The sequence below is a fragment of the Sylvia atricapilla genome, chromosome 27 (genome assembly GCF_009819655.1).
Source record: "Sylvia atricapilla isolate bSylAtr1 chromosome 27, bSylAtr1.pri, whole genome shotgun sequence".
Taxonomy (NCBI): domain Eukaryota; kingdom Metazoa; phylum Chordata; class Aves; order Passeriformes; family Sylviidae; genus Sylvia; species Sylvia atricapilla.
In genome coordinates this window covers 1,012,783-1,034,701 of record NC_089166.1, presented here as the reverse complement: position 1 = coordinate 1,034,701, position 21,919 = coordinate 1,012,783, and the positions used below count along the sequence as shown (strand labels likewise).

The window sequence follows — 21,919 nt, the reverse complement described above, 5'->3', positions numbered from 1 at the left end:
CCCCATCCCATACCCAGCCCCCATGTCTGCCCTCCCCCACCCCCAGTGTACCCCATTCCCTTTGGCTGTCACCCCACAGTGCACCCCTTACCCCTTATTGTCCCTGCGCCCCATTTCCCACCCTGCTTCCACTGTGTCCCACGCCGTGTGCCCCGAAATTCCCTCCATGTGCCCCAAACCCCCTCAGTGTTCCCCAAACCCCCCAGCGTACCCCATATCCCTCACTCCTGCCCTCTCCTGCACCCCTTGTCCTTGCCCTCTGCACCCCCATTTGTGCCCCGTTTCCCCCCGTACTGTGAATGCACCCACCCATCCCATCCTCCTCCTGACCTTCACCCCATTTCCCACCCTGTGCCCCATTTCCCTCCCCACCCAGGGGTCCCTCTCTCTCCATGCGCCCCCTCAGCACCTCCATCCTTTCCCACAACCTCAGCCTTTATTACCACCATCCATCCCCACAACCAGCCGCCGAGTCCGAGTCGATCCCAACCCACCCTTCGGGTTGCCGGACAGAGTGACATTTCCCGGCAATTCCCGAGGAATTCCCCATCCCCCCCGTCAGGCTTCCAGCGGTTTCTGCGCGTGGGCGAAGAACACTCCGTCCACGTCGTCCACGCCGGTGCGGAGCGCGGGGGGCATCGCGTAACTCCGCAGCTCCCGCAGCGCGAAGCCGGCGGCCGCCAGCGCCTCCCGCACGTCCGATTCCTGCAGCGGCACCACGGGCAGGCGAGCGGCGCCCGCCAGGTAGAAGGACTCGCCCAGGGCTCCCAGCAGCAGTGCGTGGCCCCCCGGCCGCAGCAGGTTGCCCACGTGGGCTAAAGCTCGCACGAAAGCGGCTCGGTCGGGGCTCACGGCCTCCAGGCAGAAGGCGGAGAGCAGCGCGTCGGCGGGCGGCCGCAGAGGGGCTCCCAGCGGCTCCGGGCGGTGCACGTCGATGGGCAGGATCCGCCGGAGACGCTGGCGGAGACGCCGCTCCTTGTCCTGCCACGGCTCCCTGAGGGGCGGGGGGAACAGGGGAAAAGGGAGGTGGGGAGTGGGATGGAGCCCTGGGAATGTGGGGAAAGGATGGACCCGGCAAACGCATCCCTGGGGATGGGAGCAATGGAATATCCGCGGAGATTAGGGATTAACCTGGCACCCAGGCCAGTGTGGGGATGGGATGGATGCTGCAGGCAGGGATATGGGAATGGGATCAATCCAGCGCAGGGAGAGACGTGGGGACAGGAAGAAGCTGGCACGTGGAAAGGTGTGGGATCGACCCAGCACACAGAGAGATGTGAGGATGGAATTCTGCAGGGGTACGGGGTGGGATTGTGCAGGGAAGTAGGGGTTGGGGTTGAGCTGGGACACACAGGCATGTGGGGGTGGGATCCAGGCGGGATCCAGCGCACTCAGGGACAAGGGGACAGGATCCTGCAGGGATGTGCGGTGGGATGCTGAGTACAGAACCTACAGGGACCCAGGGACAGGATTCCACTGGGGCAAACCCAACACAGAGGGACAAAGGGACAGGATCTCCTGGGGATCAACTGCAGAGATGTGGGGCTGGGATCCAGGAGGGGTTGATCCAAGAGCCACAGGGACATGGGAACAGGGTCAGCTGGGCACCCACAAGGACATGCAGACAGGCTGGAGATCGACCCTTCATCCACAGGGATAGAGACAGGATTCCATGGATGTGTGAGGCTGGGATCCTGCAGGGATCACCCCAACATCTTCAGGGACATAGGGCTGAGCCCATGGGATTTGGGAACAGAGTCTGTTAGGATGTGATGCTATGGGGTTTTGGTGACATGGTCCCGTAAGAATCACCTCAGCATCTGTGGGAAAACGGGGCTGTGATCCCATTGGATTCGGGGACATCGTTCTACAGGGGTCAGCTCAGAATCTATGGGGAGCTGGATTTGTGATCCCGTTAATTTTGGGGACACACCACCCTCCTCCTGGGATCCCGCTGCCCACCCGTGCCCCCCCTTGCCCCCCTACCCGCGGCCCTCGATCTTGCAGACGTGCTGGATGAAGGGGCTCCAGTCGAAGGCTCCGGGCTCGCCCCGCGCCCACCGGCCCAGCTCCTCCCGGTTCACCGCCAGGTAATCGGTGGCCACGATCTCCTCGAAGTGGTCGCAGGCGCTCAGCAGTTGGTAGATGGTGGGGCCCGAGCCCACATCGATCAAAGTCCTCCCCCGGATCTCACCTGGGAAGGGGACAGGACACGTTGGGGGTTGGGGGGTCCCCAAACCCATCCAGGGAACCGGGAAAAACCAGGAAGGGCCAGAGAAGCCGACCGCGGGTGCTCCCTGCCTCAGTTTCCCCACCCCACTGCCAGGCTTAGAGGGGGGGTCCCCGCCGCCTTCCCCTCACCGCTGGCGAAGGTCTCGGCCAGGCATCGCAGCTTCCAGGGCACCACGAACTCCTCGGAGGAGAAGTCGGCTCGGGGCGGGAGGTAATTGTTGCGCAGGTACGCGCGGGGGTCGAAGTGCTCGTAGCCCTCACGGAGCGCGGCCGGGCTGCTCATGGCGAGGGGCTGCGGCTCCGGCCCCTCCGCCGCCGCCTTTTATCCCTGCCCGGCCCGGGGGGGCCGCGGGGAGCCGCGACGGCTCCATCCATCCACCCTGCATCCCTCCATCCATCATCCATCCCGCCTAACACGGTTAGCGCCAGCGCCCCGGGGCCGCGGCCGGATCCATCCCGGAGCTGATAACGGCTCCGCCGCCCTTCCCGGGTTGTGGGGATCCAGGAATCCTGTCCCTGGGCCCGGGAGATTCTGTCCCCACCACTCCGAGACGTGGCTGTGACCCCTCTGTGCTGCCCCAGCCCTGCTGATAAGTGTCCCATGGGATGAGGATGGAGAGGGATTGGGATAGGGGTAAAAAGGGGATGGGGATGGAAAGGGACAGGAACGGTGTGGAATGGGAGTGGGAAAGGATTAGAATGGGATGGGGATGGAAATGTGGAGGTACTGGGGGTGGAATGGGATGGGGACGAGAATGAGAAGGGATAAAAAAGGGATTCAGATTGGGATTCGGATGGAAAGGCATTGGAATGAAGCGGGGTTTGGGATGGGGATGGGAAGTGATTGAGATGGGGCACATCTGAGCTCTCCACCACCAGTGAGCTGAGCGTGCTGGACCTCAGCCCAGCTCTGGCAGGAGCCAGCACCTTCTCTGCCAGCTCCCAGTGCTCCCAGTGCTCCCAGTGCTCCCAGTGCTCCCAGCATCCCGGGATAAGGAGCAGGGTGGGACCAATTTCTGGGGTTGGCGGCACTGGAAGAACCCAAACCCTGCCTGTGCCGGAGCAGTCGGGAGGTGGAGGGACAGGCGGCTCCTGCGAGGAAGGACCGGCTGGGGCCGGGCACAGGGAGGGCACAGGGAGGGCACAGGGCCTGGCGGGGACCCAGGGACAGCGGGATCCAGAGTGGGAACAGCTAATCTGGGCACTGCGGATCCTGGCACCAGGTGGGCGATGCAGGGGGGGGGGGTTATATAAGCACAACCCCCCCCTCACCCAGACCCCCCCCAGTCCCATAAGACACCGGGACCCTCCAGCTGCTGTGCCTCAGTTTCTCCCTTCTTCCATCCCCCATCCCACAAATCCTCCCTCTCGTCCTAAAACTCGCCCCCCACCCTTTTACCCCCCCAAAGAAGACGCTGCCGTGCCAAGGTAGGCGTTTTATTGCCGTACAAAGACCACGGTTCGTACAAGCCCAGCGCAGCCCCCCACCCCCCTGCAGCCCACCCAGGGCGCCCTCCAGCCCCGGGCGGCTTTCAGCGTTCCTCATCCTCTCATTCCCTTCTTTTCGCCAGGGAAACTGAGTCACGCCGGAGCTACCGGGAGCCCCCCGAAGGGTGGGAGCCCCCCCGACCCGCGGGGTCCTCATCCCCACCGGCCTCCACGACGCCCAGAGCGGGGTGGGGTCCCAGGTGAATGGGAGCCCACCCCCACCTGCCCTCGCCTTTCTGTGCTCCTGTCCTCTTCTTCGGGGAGGCTGAGCAGACCCAGCCGCGTGGATCCCCTCAGCCCCCCCAACATCATCCTCCTGCCCCCCACCCAACCCCGACCTTCCCCAGCGCCCCCCGTGCCACGCTCAGCCCCGCTGGGCTTCGTGGGACAGGGAGCGGGAGAGGGTGCGGGGAATGCCGCCCTTGGCGCCGCGGAGGTCTGAGGGGGCGAAGAGGGGCACGGGGAGGGTGCGGGCGTAGGGCAGGAGGTGCTGGGTCAGGGGCTGGCCCAAGACCCCCACCCGCAGCAGCCCCCAGGGTGAGCGCTGCTCCAAGACCCGCACGGCCCCGCGCTGCTCCAGCGTCTCCCGGCGCTGCGTGTCCACCTCCCGCCGGCACCACCTGGGCACGGGGCACTCGTGGGGGTGTGGGAGAGACCCCCCCATGTCCTGTGCTGAGCCTTTGGGGTCACCCCACCCCGCCAGGACCCCTGGAGACCCCCATGTCCCATGGACCTACTCAGGCCAACGGGAACCAACCCCCTGGAGACCCCCACATTCTCCTGGCCCCTTGTGGAATCCCCAACCTCACAAGGACCCCCCATTTCCTTACAGGAAACTCTGCGACCTTCCCAATCCCTCTTGGACACCCTGATCCTGGAACTTCCCTGACCCCACAGGAACTCTCAGGAAGCCCCAAGACCCCCTGGAAACCTCATAATTTGGGACACTTGGAGCCCACTCACAACCCAAAATCCCCATGGAAACAACCGAGTTTGGGACCTTTGGGCTGCCCAAAACCCCATCAGCATCTTCGGAGTCTCCTACAGCCCCAAGCCCCCATGAAAACCCCCAGTTTTGGAACCCTTGGAACCACCCCTCAAACCCATGAACGCTCCTTATTTAGGGACATTAGGAGCCCCCCAAACCCCTATGGAGACCCCACAATTTGAGACACTTGAAGCCCCCCCTGATCCCACAGAAACCCCATATTTCCGAACCCTTGGAGCTCCCCACAACCCCAATCCTCACAAAAATCCCCACCCAATCCTCCAGCACCCAGTGCCCCCCGTGTCCCCAGTGCCCCTCAGACCCCTGGCACCCCCTGGCACCCCTCAGGCCGTGCCCCTCACCCGTCCTCGGGCCGGGTCTTGAGCTCCAGGTCCAGCCACTCAGCACTGAAGGTCTCTTTCCGCCCCACGTCCTGCTCCTGAACGCAGCAGCCCAGGCGGGCTGAGAGCAGCCCCTTGGAGCCCCCCACCACGCCAGGACCCACCATGGTGCTGTTTTCCTCCCCCCCCGTGCCCGCCCTGCTTTTATGGCCCCGCTGGGGCTATTTTGGGACACGCCGCTGGCACCGGGCGCTGCCAGGGGGGGGACAGCGGGGGCGGTGGCACCTCGACACGTGTGTGGCACCCAGGGGTGTGTCCCCCCCCTGCTTCCCGCCATGGGGACGTGGGGCTGACCCTGCCAGCAACGTGATGGCACCAGCAGGACCCCCCCTTGGCATCGGCCCAGGGCACGTTTGGCCTTTCCCTGTCACCCCCACAGCACTGGGGTGCCACGTGCCACCTCTGTGCCGTCGCAGTGCCACCCACAGCGGCCGCACCGCTGACCTCAGAGGGACATTGGGGTCCTTCCCGGTGTGTCCCCCCAACAAGGACAGGGGTTTGGGGCTGTAGGGACCCCCAAATGAGCTATTTGTAGGGCCAGCAGTTAGGTGGCAGTGACCCAGGGCTCACGTGGACATGGCTGGTGACAGACAGGACGTGGGGTTCCAGCCCCCCCAGCTGTCCCCAAGCACGGGGGTCCCACCCCAAGGGATGAACCCAGGGCTGGGGGGGCACTGGGGACAGCTGCTGCAGATAGAAATGCTCCAGCTTGAGAGAGCTGCCAGTGCCACCACGGGGTGGGAGACAGTGTCACTCATGGCCAGTGACCCAGGAGACCCCACCCTTGGGTGCTGGGGGGGCTTCAGGGTGACCCCACCCGCACATCTCCCCGCACCCCTTCGATCCACTGGGTGACAAAGGGCACACGGGTGACACGGAGCTGCAAACAGTGCAAGGCTTTAATTCAGCCCTCACAGATTTGGGGTGAGGGGCTGGGGGCTGGACCCCCCAGGCCTCTGGGGGGTGCAGAGACCCCCCGGGAGGGGCTGTGGGTGCCCCCCTCTCGCAGCGCAGCCCCCACGTGCGGGCGGCCCCGCGCTGCTGCCGCAGCTGCTGCCGCTGCTGCTGTTTTTAGAGCAGCACACGGCGCTCGCAGGTAGAGAAACGCAGTCGCCCCCGCGCCCCCACCCCCCACAACCCCCCCCCCGCACCCCCAAAAACCATCAAAGTCTCTGCTTAAGGCAAATCCCGCGCTGGCTCCGCCGGCAGCTGCGGGGTTGGGAAGGAGGGGGCTCGGCCAGCGCCAAGGGGAGGATTTTTGGGGGACCCCAGCACTGTCGCCGGGGTGGGGGGCACAGCCCCGGGGTCATGATGGGTGTGGGGGGACACAAACTGTGACACAGACTGTGACACAAACCGTGCCCTCACCCACTGGTGGAGGAGCAGAGCCTGGGACAGGGCTCAGCTGAGTCCTCACCGACACGGCCACCACCTCTGTCCCCTCTTCCTCACGGAATTGGGGCGCAGCAACAGGAATCTGGGGGTGCCAGCTGAGCCTCCAACCCCTTTGTGGGGCAGGGGGGGCCCGGTCCAGCCCCCGGGGAGCGCAGGGCAGGGATTTGGCACGGAACAGTCAGGTCCAGGGCCCCCGATTAGGGGTAACCGTGGTGGCAGGAGGGGCTGAGCCCCCCCGGCTCAGCCCATGGCTGGTAGTGGGGGGACCCCTCCCTGGGCGGGTGCAGGGTCCTGTCCCCATCCCCGCAGAGCAGAGAGGGCACTGGAATGTCCTCAGGGCTTGGAGCAGAGCTCGGCCACGCGCTGGCGCAGGTGGAAGGCGAACTCGAACATGGTGGCGGCCAGGCTCTGGTGGATCAGGTACCGGGGCAGGCGACCCTGGGGACACAGGACAGGGACATGGGGCCGTGAGGGACCATTTGGGGCTGGGAGCTGTCCCCATCCCACCCTGGGAGGTTCCAGGGACACAGAGCCATGAACAAGGGCTGAGGGTTGCTCCCATCCCACTTCAGGGTGTTCAGGGACAAGAGGATTTGAGGCTGGGGGCTGCACTCAGCCTGTCTCTGAAGGGCTCCAGGGACTTAAATAAAGGCTGGGCTGGGGACTGTCCCCCATCTCATCCCATTCCAGGGATGCAGAAGCCGTAAATGAGGGTAGGGGCTGGGGTCTGCCCCCATCCCAGCCCAGCCCAGAGGGATCCAGGGATGCAGGAGCACCGCTGTGCGGAGCTGCATCTCCCAGGGAGCTTCAATCCGGGGGAGGAACCGCAATGTGGTTGGATTTCTCTAAAAAAGCCCTGCACGACTCACCCCCCACCGCCTCGGCCTTGGCTCCGTGGTGGGAGATCCATGAAAAAATAATAATCCTTGTCTCTTGGGGGGGAGAGAGCTGAGGCAGGGCTGGGAACTGCTCCAGGGGCACAGAAGGATGAGTGACCAACCCATCCCGAGGGTCAGGCAGGCACAGGACACTCTCCTCCCATGGGATTGGGGTGGTCCAACACAGATCTTTTCCTGGAGCAGGTTTTCCCTCGGGCACAGGGGCAGGAAAAGTGCGAGGCCGCCGCTCCAGGGGCCATTCCAGCCACTTCCCGACAGCAGCTCCGGACCCAAACACACACACGTGAGGAATCCTCGCTCCCCCAAGGAGCAGGAAGGGATGAGCCACGGGCTATAAATACTCATCCAGGGCCAAAGGGAAGAGCGAGGAGCTGCGGAGGGGTCTGGGCGCTGGCAGAGCCCCCGGGGAAGGCGGTGGGAGCACTTGGGGGGTTATTAATAGCTCGGCATTCCTTCCACGGCGGAGGCGGCGCCGGGAGCTCGGCCCGGGAAGCACAAGGAACCTCTTTTCTTTCCGAGCCCCATCGCGGGGTGGGGGGGTTTTGTTACCCTCCCCAAAACCTGCCCGTGATGGGCGCCAGATCCACGGAGGGAAAAACACATCCCTGGCACAACGGGGCGGGAAGGGCAACGCTCTGCTCCGTGCCGCTCTCGGCGCTTCCCCAAAAACCTTTCCCGAAGCGTTTGGCAAGACAGGCAGGAGCCGCTGGGCTCTGGGGGAAGGGAGGGGGCCGTGGGAGGGGAAGGGAGGAGAGAGGAGGGGGCCGCAGCGCTGCAGCACAGCCGAGGGATGAATGGAGCCTTTGTGCTGCTGCGGCAGCGCCGTTACCACGTCAACCTTCCGCGGAGGAAGGAACGGGGCCAACTCCGCTCCCGCTCCCATCCCGGTCCCTCCGTGCGCTGCCTTTTGTCCGGGACACCGGCAAGGACACGCGGCTCCACAAATAACTGCGGACCCGGGGCAGCTCGTTCCCCCGGGGGTGGATTTTTGGGTGGTTGTGGTCGTGCCAGGGAGCTCGGGAGAAGGGAATTGCCCCTCTGGAGTGTTCCCGGGAGCATAAAACTTCCCGTGCCTCAAAACGGTTTGGTCACCAACGAGGATAAAAAGCTCCTATCCCCCAGTCCTGCACTCAGAAGTGAAACCCCTAAGTGAGATATTAAGGAAGAGCTTCCAGGTAAGGAAGAGCTTCCCAAACTCCCTCTGGGAAAGAAGGAGGATTTTGGAGTAGTTTAACCTCCACTTGCCAAACCTGAGTCCCTTCAGGTCAGTGCTTGCTAAGGGGCCACTTCCATGGCTGCTGGGATCCCTGAGCAGGGCCTTGGGCTGCTGGATCCCAGGGCAGAGGGGAGAGCTGTGCTGGGACACAGAGGCCTCACCCAGCAACCGGCTTTACCTTCAGATCCGTGTTGAGAATCCAGATGAAGGTGCAGACCTTGGCATTGCTGGGACATTTCAGGACGATGAATCCTCCAGGTCCATTCTCACCCCTGCGGAGGGAAAGCTAAGAAGGTCAGGCAGAGCCAGGCTGGAATTCTGGCTGGGATTCTCTGTGGCTCTGGGATGCACCGCACGGAGCTGAGCCTGGCAGCGAAGACCAGAGCCCAGTGGGGCTGGAGCAGATGCTGGGAGCCTGGGAAGGTGTGTGCCTTGGCTCCAGGTACACGAGCCAGCACGGCAGGGCAGCTTTCCCACAGGTGCCTTGGCAGCTCTGGTGCCAGGGCTGCCAGTGGAGCAGCAGCTCTGCCTCTGGATCGTGCCAGCTGTTCCCATGGGAAGCTTTCCCAGGCACAACCCTGGGTGCAAATAAGAGGTCTCAGGAAGCTCTGTGTGCTCAGGTCAGGCTCAGCACTTGTCACTCCAACCCCCAGATCCTTCCCGGCACCATCTGATCCGTCTCTGAGACGGGAGCTGTGCACACACAGCCCAAATACAGATTTCCCTTCCCTCTTCAGAGCACGCTATTTTTGCTGTGTGCGTTCCTTAAAGGATTTTTCCAGGCCCTGAAAGTCCCTAGTTCCTAAACAGAGTGAGGCAGCTCTAAGGGCTCTGAGATAAAATGTCAATTGCTTTAACCAGATTATTGAGAAAACCAAAGTCAGAGTGCAGCAGCACAGCTGGGCCCCGGCAGGAACAAGGAGTCCTTGTCTGATGAGCCCGACCCTGCTGGGATCCATCACCAGCCTGTCCCTTTGGGAGGGGAGAGGCCAAAGCCCTGCTGAGATTTTGGGAGCTGGTCCACCCTCGTTTCACCCCCCTCAATGCCTCAAATTCGGTGAGCGAACGGTTTATGAGGAGCAAAAGGCACGCGAGAGGCTCGGAGCCACAGCCAGCTGTTTACTGCCCCTCAAATTCCTGTTTGGGAATGAACAGTTACATAAACAGGATGTGGGACTGGGATGGGGGTTCGTTGCTGTTACTGGTCAGCACCTCCACTCCCCCGAGCTGGGAAACGCCCCAGCACTGCTGACAGCGCAGAGAGTTTCTTGAACAAAGGGAGACGAACAAGGGAAGCGAGGTTCAGCTCCACAAATAGCTCAGCTTCCTGCAAATCCTGCCAGGAAGGCAGCAGGGCTTGCAGTTAAGTGGCTCTTTGCCTTGAAGCTCTGGAGAAGTGCGTGATCTCAGCTAAAAAAACAGCACCTGCCTCTCACCTGACGTACTTGGAGAGCGGAGGCTTCAGGCTGTGCGTGGTCGACATCCCTGAGGAAACGTACCTGTCTCTTCTCCTCTCGATCCGACGCACGTTCACGAAATCCCTGCGAAAAGAAAGGGCTTAAAAACACACCTGGGATGTGGAAGGGGCAGATCCTGCTCTCTGGACTGCTGGGAGAGGCTGTGGCAGGGCTGTGTCAACACAGGGACAAAGCAGAGCCGAGCACTGATATCTGGCAGCCCGACTGACCGAGGTTTGGAGCTCTCCTGCCAAGAGTGTCTGGAGGAAATTTCAGGGGCTGCTCGCCCTTGGGAGCGTTACCTGCACAGCCAACCAGCTCTACCACGGTGACACCAGAGCTCCCAGCAGCCCAGAGCATTCCCAGTGCCCCAGAGAGGTTTTCCTGTAGTTTGAGGGGTGTTTGGGTGGGATGAACTGACCTTGGGGACACCACCCCGCCGGCAGCTCCGGCCGCCACGTCGTACGAGACGATCGTGTTGTCCTCAACCCGCTGCAAGATCTGGGGGAGGGCAGGGGAATAAATAAAAAGAAAGGAGATTTGCTCAGATTGTGCACGTGCCAAGAGGACACACAGCAAATCCTCCCCCAAATGAGCCCCGGGATCAGACCAGAGGGTCTTTTGGGGCAGAGGGCGATGAGCGGTGCCCGCATGGGTTCACTTCCCGACTTTTTGGGGGGCACAGGTGTCACCTCCAGCTCCCCACCACGAGGCCCAGACCCTCCCAAAAGGCAGAGGCAGGTTTGGCACAGCCCTGGCCCCCATCCCTGCCCACCTCTCGGGCTCTTGGCCGGGCACAGGCGTGCAGCCGGCTGCCGCGGAGCGCGCGGAGCGCACGGATGAGCGGCGGAGATTTAACGCCTCGGTGACTGGGATCCAGCCCCAGCACTGCCAGCAGCCTGTGTTGGATGGGGAAGCTCCAGCTCTCCGCTCCAAGGAGCTCCTGTGATTAAGCCATCTTTGTCCAGCACGCTCACCTGGCAAGCTGCCACTGTTCTGTTCCACAGGATCATCTTCTCGGGCTGCAGAATCACCTCCTGGTAAACCATTTCGGGAGAGCACTGCAGGAAAGCCTGAGGACAGAGCCAGAGCAGTCAGCCAGCCCCTCTGCTCCCCTTGGGGGAGATTATTTTTAAGGAAAACAGGGCAAAACACAAAGGACCAGTGGGATCACGGGGGAGGGGAGGGGTGAGGTTTGCCTGGCTCCCCTCCATGCAAAGCCACGCCAGTCACCCTTCTGTCCCAGTGCTCCCAGTGGCCTGGAGGGCACACATGGGGTCAGAAAAAACACACAGACCTCAGGATTTGGGAGCCACTGAGCTCTGCCTGTCTGTCTGCCCCTCTCCCACCCTCAGCACTTCCCCATGCACCATTGCTTCAGGAAGTTGCATTTTTGACTGTTTTCTTTTTCTCCCCCAAGCCATTCCAAGCTCCAGCACACACAGAGCATCCATTCCATTCCCCCCCCTTACAATCCCCACGGGAGCGGGGATCTTCGGAGGCAAACGGTTAAAGCAGCAAAGTGGGACCATCCAGCTTTTGCTGGTGAGCACAGAGCTGCTCCACTGGCAGCTCCTGCCAGCGAGGCAACATATGCACTGGAACAAAGAAAAGCCACGGCAGCACCGACGCTTCATTAAAGCGTGGTTCCCAGCCAAGCCACTCCAGCTTGGGAGAGGGCACGGAGCAAGGCACTTCCGAGAGGCTCTGCCCGGTGCCAGGCAGCAGCAGACGCACGCTCAGCCCTGGCCTTGCTGGCAATTAGTTCCAATTAGCCTCCTTGGTCAGATTAGTCCGAGATGCTGGGGTTGGAAGCGAGTCTCGCAGTCACCTGCTCCTGAGTTTAACCAGCGGAGTCTGGGGCCCTGGATATTTACTGGGGAGTTTGTCTGCTGGCCAAGGGGTTTTCCTGGAGAGATTCCCTAGTGCTGTTCATCTGTCTCAAGCACAGGGAGTGTGTTCTGCAGCCTGACCTGTCCTGAAAGCTGAGCCGTGGCTCTTCCCCTGTGCCAAAGAGACCAAGGAATCAGCCCGAGGATGTTCTTACCTTTAAAATAAAGGTCTTGCCGTGGAAAGGGATTTCAAAAGTGTAAACAACATCACCAAAGTCCTGCGTAAGAGATGAGAAAGTTGTGTTTTTATCAGTAAAAGGGATTGCTTCTGTTTAGGGTGAACTTTGCTAAAACTCTGAGGCTCCTGTCACCCCCTGCAGCCCCCAGCCACCTCCTGTCCCCCACCCCAAGCAGTGACCTCGGCGCAGAAACCGCCCCGAGCACATTTCAGTTGGCCGTGTCTGGATTTCCATCAACAAAACAATATCCAGAGAGGCAGCAGGGATGAGACAGAAAAAGAATCTGCCCCGTGCCAGGCTGCAAACCCCACGTCAAGGTCACATTCTCTTTGTGGCAGCACCGGGGTGAGAAGGGGGTTTGCTGCCAGCGCTGCTGGTGTTACCTATGGCTGAGAGGAGCCTCCCCTGAGGGGCCGGGGATGGGCAGACGAAAACCTTTCATCGTTAGCCCTGTGTTAAACTCTGATTAGTCTATTTAAATCCATCCCCCTTTGGAAAAAGAAAACAATCTGCCCAGCTAGTTTGGCATCAGACAAAGGATCACTTGACAGGGGAATTTGAAACACCAGATGAGACAGCAGTTTGCAGGATTCGCACCCCTCACCCCCCCAACACACACCAAAGTCGTGTTTCAAGCTCATGAAACAAGGTTGGGTTTGGGGGGCAAAGCCCTCCTCTTTCTCTTCAGTCTTCAGAGAGAGAAAAAAGCTCTGTGCACCCCAGAAAAGTCAGGAGACAGCAGAGCCACAGCCCAAATTTACACCCCAGCACCCACCCAGGTTCCAGGTGCTGGGGAAGGGGGACACCAGTGGTTTTGGGGGGGGGGAAGAGCAGTTAGTGCCCCACATGGGCCAAGACTCCAGTTTGGGCCCCCAGCAGGCTCAAAGGCACCTGGGCATGGAGCAAGGGCAGGGCTGGAGCTGTGGGATCAGCATTCCCCCACTCCTTCCCATGGCTCTGCATCCCAAAGGTGATCCAGCCACCTTTGCCCACCCTCTGGACAGAGGGAGGAGGGAAGGGCCCTCTCCTGTCAAACTGCAAGGCAATTAAACGTCTAATTAAATAAGAGGGGATTTTACATTTAACTGAACTGGAATAGATTCCTAATTCAATCAGGTAATTGTAACGCTTGTTAATTTTTCATGGCGCAAGGAGGTTTCCAAAGCCTCGTTTGTCCCGGTTTTTGCTAAGCCATCCATGCCCTCTGCCAGCTGGGGAGGAAAAACCACACTTGCATTGTTTTTCTCGAACTTCCAGTTCTCCTCCTGGGCGAGGATTTGGTCCACAACCTCCATGGCCTCTTTGCCTTGTCGGACATACTCCTTTTCCTGGGAAAGAAGGGAGGATTTCATTAGCTGGGCGTGCAGGCAGCTCGAGGAGTGAGCGTGAGGCTGCTCCCCCCTCTCTGGGCTGGCAGAGGGAAAGGGGATCAGAAATCTCTTAATTTGGGTCACAGAGGCCTCGTTTTGGAGCTCCAAGTCACGCTCCCCACCCTGGCTTGGATCCACACACCAGCTGCTCCCGCCTTAGCAGGAAGGTTTCCAGCAGGCAAAGGGCTCTGGGATGTGCAGCTTCCTTCCTGGAGCAGCCAGAACCGGGGCTGAACAGGAGCAGAATCTCTTGGAAAAGGGCACAAAGCCTGTGCCCAGCCAGGTTTTGGGGAGGTCAAGGGCCACCCCTCAAGCCACAGGGGACAGGTGAAGTGATGGCCTCATCCCAGAATGTGACCAAAGGGATGGAAGGGGGAAAGGAGACGAGCAGGCAGGAGCAGAGCCAGAACACATCCCTGTGGGATGCTGCAGGGAAGAGCACACAGCTCTGGGGAAGTAGGACAAAGCTGAGGGGCTCAGACCACCCCTCCTGCAGTGATCAGGATGCCACCAGCCCCGTGGCACAGGGGAGGCTCAGCCAAATGTCCCCAGAGCTGAGGGGTCTGGAATGGGGGACAGCAAAACCTGATGGGACCACAAGATTGGGGAGACTCCCGCAGCCCCAGATCAGCCTGGAGCTGAGGGCAGGGCCAGGCCCCGTTTACCTGAGTTGTCAAGGCCTTCCTCCCCACACCTTCCTCATCAGACTCGTTGTCTGAGCCTACGGGGAAGCAGCAATTAACTCACAGTTAATGAACACCCGACAGGTACCACCTCCCTTCCTTCTCATGGGGGACAGTGTCTGATCCCTGTCCCTTACAGGAAGGGCTCCCAGTGAGGATGACTCTGGCCCTGTCTCCCTGAACACCTGCTTGGCCCTGCAGAGGGCTGAGCTCATCCTGAGTGTCAGCTTTACCAGGAACAGTGTTCCAGAGGGCTGAGCTCATCCCCAGGTGTCAGCTACACTGGGACAACTATTCCAGAGGGCTGAGCTCATCCCTGTGTCAGCTACACTGGGACAACTGCTCCAGAGAGCTGGGAAAAGTGTTCCAGAGGAGCTGGGCTTGTTCTGGGTGTCAGCTACACTGGGAAAAGTGTTCCAGAGGAGCTGGGCTTGTTCTGGGTGTCAGCCACACTGGGAAAAGTGTTCCAGGGAGCTGAGCCTATCCTGGGTGACAGCCACACTGGGAAAAGTGTTCCAGAGGGATGAGCTTGTCCTGAGTGTCAGTCACACTGGGACAACTGCTCCAGAGAGCTGGGAAAAGTGTTCCAGAGGAGCTGGGCTTGTCCTGGGCGTCAGCTACACTGGGAAAAGTGTTCCAGAGGAGATGAGCTTGTCCTGGGTGGCAGCTACACCAGGAAAAATGTTCCAAAGAGCTGGGCTTGTCCTGGGTGTCAGCCACACTGGGACAACTGCTCTGGGGAGCTGAGCTCATCCCGGGTTTCAGCTACACCAGGACAAATGCTCCAGAAGGTTGAGCTCATCCCAGGTGTCAGCTACATCAGGACAATCCAGTTGAGATGTCCCCACTCCCATGCCAGGAGCTCTCCAGTGCCAGCACAGGGCAGTGACACAGCCACCAGCCCTTATCCTCACCTGCCTGTGACCACCCACCCCCGTGCCCTCACCCCAGGGCAGCATTTCCCAAGCACACAGCTCACAGCATTTAATCCCAAGCCCACACAAGGCTCCAGTTCCCCACGGAGCTGCAGCAGGGCTGAGGGTGGCTCTGATGAAAAAATGTCACGTGGAGAGCGTGGCAGTGCCACCCCAGCCCAGGTGCAGGCACAGAGAGGGGACCCTTTTTTGCAGTGCCAGTCCTTGGAGGCTCTGCCAAGGGTTGGGATAACGAGGCAGAGCTCGGGGAAGAGAAGATGGAGGTGAGGAATTCCATGGTGGGATGAGCACAGGAAGCAAGGTGGTGGCACAGGTGACCTTACCTGCGAAGGACTCAGGTGGGGAGTAGAACTGTCCCTCGGAGAGGGCTCGGGGGTACAGCAGTGGCCTTGAGGCTGCAGCCTGGGCTGCCAGGAACCCTGGGAATGGGAGCACAAGGATATTTAACACCTGGCAGCTTCTGAGACCCCAGCCCTGCCCAAAACCCCTCTTGTTTCCCACGTTTTCCCATGTGTTTTCCCACTGACACCAGCCAGCCTCAGCCCCTGTTGCCTCATCTTTTGTCTGAGATGTTTTATCTGCCCTGGAGATCAATGGGCTCTTCTGCCTGTCAAATAATCCAAAGGCGATTAAGCATCTAATTAAATAAGAGCTTCCCCTGGAAGCAATTTGGAACCTGAGACTAATCCAATAGAGGCATTAAACACTTGATCATTTTTCAACTTAAAGCCTCCTTGCAAGACCCAAACATCCTCTGGTGCTTTCCAGTCAGAGCATTTCTGACTGAGCCCCGCCTGACAAATGCCCCTTTTAGTTTGGTGCCACTTCCCAGCCAGTGGCTCCTGGGAGAGGGACAAACTCCTTGTGGTGCCGTAGGAATGGGCAGCTATTGCAGGTCAGCTCCCTAGAAGGACCCTGGAAGCTACAGGGTGATGTGTGAAGCATTAGGTCAGCCTCAGTCCCTGCTCAGCGTGACCTCAGAAACCACAGGCCGCAGAATTTCACACCCCATAACTCACCCTGTGCCACAGAATGTGTCTGCGACTCCAGCAGCCCTCCTGGAAAGGGCTCCAGCCAGATCCAAACACAGATATCAGGGACAGGGAGTCCAACACTCTGCCTGGCATTTGTTTCCCTGATTCCAAACACTTTCTCCTATGCAGAGCTGAGCTCTGTCTCCAGCAGGTCTGGCTGCAGGATCCAGCCATTGGGAAATCTGGCACATTTTTCTCCTCTCAATTAAAAGATGCTTTTTATAATCTGGTGTTTCTGCCCCTGAAGGGACTTGTTGACCATAACAGAATTGAGTCAGGCACTTCCCATCCCAGCCAGCCTGGAGATCCCTTTCCCAGAAATGTCAGATCAAGGCGCTGCCAGAGCAGCAGCAAACCCAGGTCTGGTTGGATTTGCCCAACTCCCATCAGAGAGGAGCAAAAATACTCACATCGTTCCTCTTCTGCTTCCTGAGTTAGGACTTTAAAATCCAGGAACCAGGTCTCCAGCCAAGCAATGACAAACGAGACGATGGGAAGCAAATACCCAAAAGCCCCTTTGGTCAGAAGCTGTGTGGAAAGAAGCAGAAACCACAGGGATTGATCCAAACAGGGAATAAAACAGCACTGAGAAATCACAAAGCAACTTTCCTGCGAGCCCAGGGAAACCAACCTCGGAGAGGATGACCTTCACGATCAGGAAGGCACTGGATACCAGTGTAGTGACCTGAAAAGCAAGTGGACAGAGCTCAGATCCTTGAGAAGCCCAGGAGGAGAGGGAAAACTCCCCCCAGACAAGGCCAGAGTGCCTCCTTACCGCGATGACCCACCAGTGGCGCAGGCGGACGACGGCGTAGCCCAAGAGCAGCACAACAAAGCGAAACAGAGCCAAGAGCTGCAACAACAAACACCCAGAGACAACAGTCACTGCCCTGGCCACTCTGCCACGTGCTGGGAGGGACAGGGACAGGCGCCAGCTCCTGGGGAACAGATGGGTCAAGACTGCACCAGGAGGGATTCACCGAGGTGGGCAAGGGGAGACCCCAGATCCGCCCGGCCCCACTGAGCTCCAGAGCCCTGCAGGAGGCTGAGATACTCACAAAGATATCAAAGAACGAGGTCTTGAATTCATAGTTGATGATTTCGTTCCTCAGGTTCTCCCTGATGCCCACCTTGGTCTGAGGGAGACAGGGAAGCAGGAAGCTGTTGAGTGCACTGATAAGAAACTAATGAGAGAAAGAGCCAAGCAGTGCCCGGGGTTGTGGCCAGGTCAGGGAAGGCACCTGGAATACAAATGGTCCCACAAGCCCAGTGTGAGCTCCTCTGCCAGCACAGGGCCAGGGAGGATCCCACACACTTCCTGCCACACGTTTCCCTCCAGGATTCACAGTGAGGAGCACGGGTGGGGCAGGAGGAGACATTAAACACCTTTAGGAGGTGATTTTCAACACCCAAATCCTAGGCTCAGCACAGCCAGTGCCACCAGTTCCTCACAGAGCCCCTGGATGGACACCTGGCAGATTCCAAAGGAATGGGAGGAGACAAGGAAAATAAATGGAAAACCACAAGAAAAATGTTCCTCAGGAACCTTCACTAACACACTGAACATCCTCCTGTGGGGGGTCTCGGGGTCACTGAAGACCTGGGGGGATTTAAGGATCTTCCTCATGCAAAACACTGAGGGGTCCCTTCTCCCTCCAGCTGGCTTCCTACAGCTCCCAGCAGTGCTCCAGGAAATCTGATGGAAGAAGGGAACCAGCAGGATCAAACGTGCTGGCAAAGAGGAAGAGAGAGGAGAGGGGGATGCACAGCCACGGAATCTGAGAGAGGCAAAAACACTCTCTGGGATTGACAGGAGCGTGGAAAAAAACTCATCCCGAGCTAATCCAGGCTCTGACAGCCCTGGTCCTTTGGCCACCATAAATCCTGGGAGCCTGGAATGGCTGGCTGTGAGGAAGTGGAGGGCTCAGGTAACTGGAACAAATGCTTCACCTTTAGGCTATGGCTTTGGAAGGGACCCAGCTGGCCGGGAGCTGGTGGAGCCAGCAGCTGGTGGATGGGCTGTGAGGAATGAGCTGGTGGATCTCGGGCCAGTCCTTGGCAGCCAGGGTGTCCTGGCACTCCAAGGGCAGCCACTGGGAAAGGATCCCTCTGGGTCAGGGCTCTGGCTTAAAACCCAGAGAGAGGGAGGAAAAAGAGGGGGATGAAGCTGGGCTGTTGCCTCCAGCTGACCAGTGGCCACAGGACTGAGGCCAGCTTTGCTGAGTGGCCACTGAGAGCCTATTTCCCCCCTCCCTGGCTCCATGGGATGCTGCAGGAGGGTGGAGACACAAGGAGAGCTTTGGGGGATGGTTTTTGGGGGGTGTTTGTGGTGGGTGGGCTGTGAGGAACGAGTTGGTGGGTGCCAGTCCCTGGCAGAGGGGTGTCCTGGCATTCCAAGGGTACCACAGGCAATCACTGGGATTGGGAAGGGATCCCTCCCAGTCTGGGATGGGGCTTAATACACAACAAAGGGGCAAAAAGAGGGGGGGAAAAGGTGGGCTGTGCCATGGGATTTGGGCCAGCTTTGCTCAGTGGCCACCAAGAACCTCATCCCCACACCCCAACTCCATGGCTGTGGAAAGGATGAGACACAGGGAAAGCTTTGAGGGGGGTTGTTTTCAGCTTAAACACAGGCTGTGCACCAGGCAGATGAACCACCTGAGGCATCTCCCTGGCTCTGAGAGCACCCAGGCTGCACAATTACGGTTTGCTTTTAACGAGGGGCAATTTGCTCGGCTTATCTCACAGCGAAGGAAACGGTTGGATTTAAAAAAAAAAAAAATAAGGAGGGGAAAAAAAAAAAGGCATTAGTCATGATATCAAACCGTTGCTCTTCATAACCAGGCAAATAAGCTGCTCTAATGGCTTTAAATATGCAGCATCTCAGCTCGGGGCCCAAATATCAGCACTTAGTCACTCATTAATGGCTACCTGCTCGACCCACGCTCAGCCATCACCCTGGTGACCGTGCCAGGATTATTCCTGGGGGCTGGAATTCCAGCACCTCCCCGTGAGAGGACTGGGACAAGGGCAAGGGGGGCTGGGGTCCAAGCTGGGCGGGCAGGACAGCATCGGCATCGCTGGAATGCTGGCGGGGAGATGGTTTTTCCTACAGGGGGATGGGGAGCAGGGGGCTCTGGGCAGGGTGAGGAGCTGCTGGCCCCGACAGTCTGTTAAGTGCAGACACCCAGAGATAAGAAGGGTAGAGATAAGAGCTGTTGAGGGAGCAGCAGGATTCAGTGCTGATAAATACAGGCCAGAGCCCAGGGTCTATCTGTTCATCTCTGCTCCGGGTGTTCCAGAGGAGGACATGGAGTACCTGAAACCAGCCAGGGCCGGTTCAAGGAAAATAAAAACAAAATATAGCCCAGGGAGGGATTTGGACTTGGTAGGACTGAGGTAAATAAACTGGATTTTTCCCTGTTATTGCAACACAGAGCAAACACAGCAGCTTGTGAGTTGCTTTAGAGGGAATCAAACCACTCACATCCCCCTCAACAATCCCTTGGGAGGTGGAGCAGCACCTCCAGCTTCCCAACGCGGAGATTAGCAGCAGAATTTTGGGATCGAAGCCCCTGGAGGATCCTCCCCTGCTCCTCTGATGCTCTGAGAACACGGCAGCAGCAAACCCAGGGAGGAGCTTTGCATCAGGCCAGGGGAGCAGGAGGGGAATTTGGCTCCACTCGGTGATTCCAGAGGCCCTGGATCTCGTTACAGCACAACAAAGGGACGGTGTTAACAACCCCGGACAGCCCCGACAAAGCCCCGAGGCAGGAAACGAGCTGGACTTTAGTTTACACTAAAGAACAGCGGCTCCTTGGCCAGCGCTGGGAACAGCAAACAAAGATCTGTCCCGGGAGTGCGGGAACAGAGCAATCAACGGAGGGAACCGAGTTTAAAAAGGGCAAAGATTCCCGGGTTTGCTTCCTGCAACTCACATTCAGCTCGATGATCCACAACAGCGAGATGAAGAGCAGGTCGAAGGTGACGAAGAGGCAGAAGGTCCTCCTCACATCCGAGATGGCTTTTCTCTTCTCCGGGGACAAGAAGTACGGGGAGAAGCCCTGGCTCTGGGAGAAGGAGGAGCTGATGGAGGCGATGGCCGGGAGGCTGCGTTCCAGGTCGTGCTGCAGGTCCGTGGGCTTGCTCATCCTCCGGGGTCGGCTCCGGGGACATCGGCCACGGCAGCGTCACCTGCGGGGACACACCAGGGGACCCTCAGGCCTCGCCACACCCCTGCTCCTGTCCCACCCTGACGGCAAATAATCCCTGCAGCAAATGGAATCCCAAGGAGAAATTCCTCCCTGTGAGGGTGGTCAGGCCCTGGCACAGAAAGGTGTGGCTGTGCCATCCCTGGAACATCCATGGAAGTGTCCATGGCAAGACTGGACAGATTGGAGCAACCTGGGATAGTGGAAGGTGTCCCTGCCCGTGGCAGGGGATGGCACTGGATGGGTTTTAATGCCATGGCAGTAGGAAAAGGGGCTCCAAAGCTCCTGGAGATGCCAAGACAGCGAGGAAAGGAAATGCAAACGGCATGAAAATGTTGTGGAAGAAGAAAACGGAGCCCCAAACCCCATGGAGATACTATGGACACAAGAAAAGTGATCTGAGAATGGTTCGGGAGCACTCCCTGAAATCATGGAGCCACCCCACCCTTCCCTCTGTAGGGAAGGCAAAGCCTGGGGAGCCAGGCATCCCATTGGAACAGATCCCAACCTGCACAGCCAGGAGAGAGCCCTGGGCCTGATGCCCAACTGGGCCAGGCAGAGCAGCAGGGAGGCAGCAGGAAAGGAGCTGCTCCATGCCCCAGGATGAGGGAAGAATTCGGGAAGGAGCTGCTCCCTGTCCCAGGATCAGGGAAGGAGCTGCTCCCTGTCCCAGGATCAGGGAAGGAGCTGCTCCCTGTCCCAGGATCAGGGAAGAAGTAGAGAAGGAACTGCTCCATGTCCCAGGATCAGGGAAGAATTCGGGAAGGAGCTGCTCCCTGTCCCAGGCTCAGGGAAGGAGCTGCTCCCTGTCCCAGGCTCAGGGAAGGAGCTGCTCCATGTCCCAGGCTCAGGGAAGGAGCTGCTCCCTGTCCCAGGCTCAGGGAAGGAGCTGCTCCATGTCCCAGGCTCAGGGAAGGAGCTGCTCCCTGTCCCAGGCTCAGGGAAGGAGCTGCTCCCTGTCCCAGGATGAGGGAAGGAGCTGCTCCCTGTCCCAGGCTCAGGGAAGGAGCTGCTCCCTGTCCCAGGCTCAGGGAAGGAGCTGCTCCCTGTCCCAGGCTCAGGGAAGGAGCTGCTCCCTGTCCCAGGATCAGGGAAGGAGCTGCTCCCTGTCCCAGGCTCAGGGAAGGAGCTGCTCCCTGTCCCAGGCTCAGGGAAGGAGCTGCTCCCTGTCCCAGGATGAGGGAAGGAGCTGCTCCCTGTCCCAGGCTCAGGGAAGGAGCTGCTCCCTGTCCCAGGCTCAGGGAAGGAGCTGCTCCCTGTCCCAGGATCAGGGAAGGAGCTGCTCCCTGTCCCAGGCTCAGGGAAGGAGCTGCTCCCTGTCCCAGGCTCAGGGAAGGAGCTGCTCCCTGTCCCAGGCTCAGGGAAGGAGCTGCTCCCTGTCCCAGGCTCAGGGAAGGAGCTGCTCCCTGTCCCAGGCTCAGGGAAGGAGCTGCTCCCTGTCCCAGGCTCAGGGAAGGAGCTGCTCCATGCCCCAGGCTCAGGGAAGGAGCTGCTCCCTGTCCCAGGCTCAGGGAAGGAGCTGCTCCCTGTCCCAGCCCC

At 59.6% G+C, this 21,919-nt stretch overlaps 3 protein-coding genes across 3 annotated transcripts; all 3 read right to left on the bottom strand.

The window, feature by feature from the left end:
- Window positions 1-558: 558 nt before the first annotated feature.
- Window positions 559-2,515, bottom strand: PNMT (phenylethanolamine N-methyltransferase). The gene is made up of 3 exons (XM_066336839.1): window positions 2,362-2,515; window positions 1,987-2,194; window positions 559-994 (listed from the first exon to the last, which is right to left on the bottom strand). Exons 1-3 carry the CDS (start codon window positions 2,513-2,515, stop codon window positions 559-561), a joined length of 798 nt encoding a protein of 265 aa, XP_066192936.1.
- A 1,186-nt stretch (window positions 2,516-3,701) lies between these two features.
- Window positions 3,702-5,225, bottom strand: TCAP (titin-cap). Its single transcript, XM_066336965.1, has 2 exons — window positions 5,071-5,225; window positions 3,702-4,340 (listed from the first exon to the last, which is right to left on the bottom strand). Exons 1-2 carry the CDS (start codon window positions 5,214-5,216, stop codon window positions 4,085-4,087), a joined length of 402 nt encoding a protein of 133 aa, XP_066193062.1. The 5' UTR covers window positions 5,217-5,225; the 3' UTR covers window positions 3,702-4,084.
- A 765-nt stretch (window positions 5,226-5,990) lies between these two features.
- STARD3 (StAR related lipid transfer domain containing 3) lies at window positions 5,991-20,385 on the bottom strand. The gene is made up of 14 exons (XM_066336838.1): window positions 20,108-20,385; window positions 17,228-17,305; window positions 16,945-17,022; window positions 16,801-16,854; window positions 16,580-16,697; window positions 15,459-15,554; window positions 14,183-14,238; window positions 13,383-13,475; window positions 12,124-12,186; window positions 11,054-11,149; window positions 10,498-10,577; window positions 10,056-10,160; window positions 8,798-8,891; window positions 5,991-6,942 (listed from the first exon to the last, which is right to left on the bottom strand). The coding sequence occupies exons 1-14, from the start codon at window positions 20,318-20,320 to the stop codon at window positions 6,838-6,840; spliced, it is 1,329 nt and encodes a 442-aa protein (XP_066192935.1). The 5' UTR covers window positions 20,321-20,385; the 3' UTR covers window positions 5,991-6,837.
- Window positions 20,386-21,919: the final 1,534 nt, after the last annotated feature.

Excerpts from the sequence above, each read along its gene's own strand:
- TCAP (XM_066336965.1), bottom strand. The coding sequence starts at position 5,216 with ATGGTGGGTCCTGGCGTGGTGGGGGGCTCCAAGGGGCTGCTCTCAGCC. Across the intron at positions 4,341-5,070 it reads AAGACCCGGCCCGAGGACGG|GTGGTGCCGGCGGGAGGTGG; the intron begins GTGAGGGGCACG and ends CCCCGTGCCCAG.
- STARD3 (XM_066336838.1), bottom strand. The coding sequence starts at position 20,320 with ATGAGCAAGCCCACGGACCTGCAGCACGACCTGGAACGCAGCCTCCCG. Across the intron at positions 17,306-20,107 it reads TGTGGATCATCGAGCTGAAT|ACCAAGGTGGGCATCAGGGA; the intron begins GTGAGTTGCAGG and ends TGTCTCCCTCAG. Across the intron at positions 15,555-16,579 it reads GGAAGCAGAAGAGGAACGAT|GGTTCCTGGCAGCCCAGGCT; the intron begins GTGAGTATTTTT and ends TCCCATTCCCAG.
- PNMT (XM_066336839.1), bottom strand. The coding sequence starts at position 2,515 with ATGAGCAGCCCGGCCGCGCTCCGTGAGGGCTACGAGCACTTCGACCCC. Across the intron at positions 2,195-2,361 it reads GGCCGAGACCTTCGCCAGCG|GTGAGATCCGGGGGAGGACT; the intron begins GTGAGGGGAAGG and ends TCCCCTTCCCAG. Across the intron at positions 995-1,986 it reads TGCAAGATCGAGGGCCGCGG|GGAGCCGTGGCAGGACAAGG; the intron begins GTAGGGGGGCAA and ends CCCGCCCCTCAG.